The following is a 4,156-nucleotide window of genomic DNA, read 5'->3' as shown; positions in this document are numbered from 1 at the left end:
ATCTAGACAAATCTATACGAACACATTTGATTTTACAGTTACTAGTAGTATGTCTAGTAATACTCACAAACTGAACTAAATCTCTCCCCTTCTTTTAAAGGGGTTAAATAAGCCCTGTTCCAATGACCTCATCAACTTAGCCTGTTATTAAATACATAGGTACAGTACTAGGCTATCAAATTATATTCTGGCAGGTCTTCCAAAAGTGTTTAAATAGTACTTTAGCACCATGTGACTTCAGAAGCACCAAAAGGTTATGTGCATGAACCCCGAAACCACATACATGTATAACTCTACTGCTTATGTTATTAAAGGTAAGGAAATATAAGGAAATACTTTTAGAAATATGACACAATTCACAACTTAATCCATCAAAAGTAAAAATATTTTTTAAGAGGAGCTATTTAATATAAAAAGGAATGTCATCAAAATATGTAATTTTTAAATTACCCTCAGATCTATTGGAAATATTTATTAAATGTGTGTATTCTCATAGAAGCTCTGCAAGTGTACACCAAGGGTTTTTATTTTCTCAGAAAAAGACATTTTTCTGTGTCATATTTTTATAAAGCCATCGCCTACCTATATTATTAATTCAACACACGTAGAAAGACAGGCAAAAAGAAAAGTGAAAGCCTCCCATTTTACAAAGCAACACTGATTAAGATGTGGCTGGGTAGTCTTTAACAGACAGAACAGAAAATGCAGGTGGACAAAAACAAATACAAAGAAGCAAATGCTTTAGTTCAGAAAAGTTGTCATAAACTCACTGAAACTTGGTGAAAATGTACTGCCTTTAAAGAGAAACAGCAAACAAACTAATTCTAAGTCCAGTCTTGGCACTGTGATTTTTCAGAAGCGTGTTTGTTTTTCAAAATTAAATAAATAAAAAAAACAAAAAACTGAAGAAACGTTATTCTTCTTATTATCTCTTGACGAGTTCTGCTATCAACAGACATGTCTGTGTAGTCACTGGTGTGCAACTGTTGCAACGAGGCGATGGTGGTCTGCCGTGACTGTGGAGGACTACTGGCCACGATAGCAGTTGATCCCAGATTAGGCCCGGCCCAGACCTGGCCCATATCCGTTCCTGAGTCGGGCTTCTATCGAGGGTGAAGAGGAGGCACGGGAGGTAACTTAGTGAGGAGTTAAATGAGCAGTACGGGGAGGCGTTTGGTGGTTTACCTGTGCTCAGGTGGCCTTGCAGATGCTGGAGTCACCGTGGACCCAGTGACAGATCTGAGCGAACTTGAGGGGCGTGATGCGAACGGCCACGTTGTAGTCCTGCTGTGCGCCATTCACGTCCACCCACTGGTGCCCGGAGAAGACGCCGATGATCTTACGCTTCCACTGCTTCTTGCCGGGCTCCTTCAGGCGGACGTAGATGCCTGAGCCGCTGGAGCCCGGCTTGGCATCGCAGTATTGGTACAGCAGGTCGTTGGACTCCTCGGATACAGCGCAGAAGCGGTACACCAGCTGGTCTGGTCGGTCGTCGTCAAAGCCCGAGAAGTGGATGCGTCCGGCGGGCAGCTTCTTGATGGACGGGACGATGCCTAGATCCATGAAGCGGGTCTTCTGGGATCTCTTCAGCTCCAAGATGGCATAGTCGTAGTCAGCTGAAACATTCTGGGACCCCCCCTTGAACCAGCCCTTGGGGACTTGCGTCTGCTTCACGGTGGTCCAGCGGAAAGAGGGCTGGCCAGAGTCTGCGCTACGCCGGCTACGACTGCGACCTTTCCTGCCCTTGCGTCTGCCCTGCCTCTCCCCCTTCCCTTCCTCGGGTTCTCCACCATCAGCCTCGTTGTCGTCAGCGTCATCGTTCTCCTCCTCTCCCTTTCTCTTGCGTCCTCTCCCGCGCCCACGGCCCTTCCCTCCTCCTTTCCCTCGGCGGCGGGAACGCTCTTTCAGCACGCCCACGCGCAGCTTCTGCGCTCCGCTCACGTAGTCGCGGCCGTCATGGATGCAGTGGGCAGCCGTCAGCACGTGCTTCGGCGACACCAGCACGCCCGAGCAGCCCGTGGAGATCTTCACCGTCGTGGAGAAGGGGTACTTGGTGGAAAACTGCTTGTCGGCGATAGTGAAGCGCGTGTCGACGCCGTAGACCTCTCGCTTGCGACGCGAGTGGCCGGGGAGTTTTCCGGGCCAGGCCTGTGCCTCGTTGAGCCCCTGCAGGGCGACGGTGGTGAGCGTGCGAGTGCCGTTCTCGTACACCGTCTCGTAGGAGAGCAGGCGCTCCAGCTCAGACACGCTGGGGTCCGGCAGGCCCTGCTGGCACTCGATCCCGCAGGTGCCGTGCAGCTCGCCCTGGGGGTGGGCGGAGAAGGCTGTGCTGCTCAGGCGCACCGTCCGCTTCTCACGGACCAGAGGCACATTCCACTGCGGCCAGGTGTAGCTGTCGTCCTCATCCTCCGCGTTCACACTCCGCACCGCCAGGACACACAGCGCCACGGAGAGCAGGACACACACGGGTATGGGGCCCATTGCACTGACCAAGCTCCTGGGTCTGAGAAAACACACACACACACACACACACACACATACAGTATTATGAGATTATTACTGTACAAACATACCATACCACAACAGTAGCCCTAAGCCCCTGATTGATTTATCCCTGGGTCGTTGCACTGAACATGCACCTGGGCCTAGGAATCCACACACACTCAAAGACACACACACACACACACACACACACACACACACACACACACACACACACACGTGAACACATGCACGGACAATGGAAGGAGATAGTGAGATGACAGGATGTACAGTATGAATTTCAGAAAACAAATGTCTATACAACATCAACAGACATCTCATCTCTCTCTGTCTCTCTCTCGCTCCCTCTGAGACAAAGTTTCTGGACAGTGAGGTGTGTTCTGGACGACACTGTGACTGCTTACACAACCACAGGACACTCCTCATCACACGGTACATTTCCCTCACTTAAGGTAAGGGAGTAGGAGGCTTTGATAGCCATTTGAATTCTATCAGCTGAATGACATATCTGTTTTTGGCACTGAATATATCTGAATTTTTAAATTATGCATTATTATGACTGCCACACAGGACACTTCTTCTTCTTCTTCCACACTTTATTTCACCAATTTCTGGTTGACGATATCCTATACCTAGACTTCACCGATCCTCATGAGAGTTGGTATGGTTGTAGCCCCACATGGCTGATACGGTATATAAGGTTTGTGTCCCTAGGTGTGCATTTCACTTCGTGCTAGCGCCCCCTTGAGTGGGGTAGGCTCAAAGCACACTTTGGGCAATAACTCAAAAATCACCCTTGCTCATTACGATTAATTTGTGGAGTGGCACCACCTAGTGAACAATGTTCAACGGAAAAATCTAGCACACAAATTAGCCAATATCTTCTGATATTAAGGTTCAAACTTCACAAAATGTCAATGGCCAATCAAAATTCAGCAGCCAATACATGCCTGTGTGAATGGCCAATCTCAATCTTCCCCTCCAGTGAAAATCAAGTTTTGAACCTTGTTAACACTTTCATATGGTGTTTTTTATATGATACAGGACATAAGCATACGTGAAATAAGCAGTCAACGCCATGGCTGAGTATTTCCACCTTGGAACTGCCGTGTGCTGTAATGCAATGGCAGTCTCAGAATCAAGCTGGGTTTCATACGTCACATACCTAAGGAACCAATCAGACAGCCTGGGTTTCATACGTCACATACCTAAGGAACCAATCAGACAGCCTGGGTTTCATACGTCACATACCTAAGGAACCAATCAGACAGCCTGGGTTTCATACGTCACATACCTAAGGAACCAATCAGACAGCCTGGGTTTCATACGTCACATACCTAAGGAACCAATCAGACAGCCTGGGTTTCATACGTCACATACCTAAGGAACCAATCAGACAGCCTGGGTTTCATACGTCACATACCTAAGGAACCAATCAGACAGCCTGGGTTTCATACGTCACATACCTAAGGAACCAATCATCCCACTCATCCACATATTCACTAGACTGAACGTAACTCACAGGAACTGCGTCACACCCACACCAATCAGTCTATAGCTGCCACATCCACAAATTGTAGTTCCTTACATTTTCACTCAGAATACATACAACAACCTTTTTAGTCTATGTTGCCAAAAACATATCATTCAAGAT

At 47.7% G+C, this 4,156-nt stretch overlaps 1 protein-coding gene across 1 annotated transcript; it reads right to left on the bottom strand.

Annotated features, from left to right (window-relative positions):
* Positions 1-508: 508 nt before the first annotated feature.
* LOC122131384 (inactive serine protease 35-like) lies at positions 509-2,496 on the bottom strand. The gene has a single exon (XM_042706179.1). It carries the CDS (start codon positions 2,479-2,481, stop codon positions 1,192-1,194), a length of 1,290 nt encoding a protein of 429 aa, XP_042562113.1. The 5' UTR covers positions 2,482-2,496; the 3' UTR covers positions 509-1,191.
* Between the last annotated feature and the right edge of the window lie 1,660 nt (positions 2,497-4,156).

Source organism: Clupea harengus, unplaced genomic scaffold, assembly GCF_900700415.2.
Source record: "Clupea harengus unplaced genomic scaffold, Ch_v2.0.2, whole genome shotgun sequence".
Taxonomy (NCBI): Eukaryota; Metazoa; Chordata; class Actinopteri; order Clupeiformes; family Clupeidae; genus Clupea; species Clupea harengus.
The sequence above is the reverse complement of the archived record's forward strand: the minus strand, read 5'-3'. Positions and strand labels throughout refer to the sequence as shown.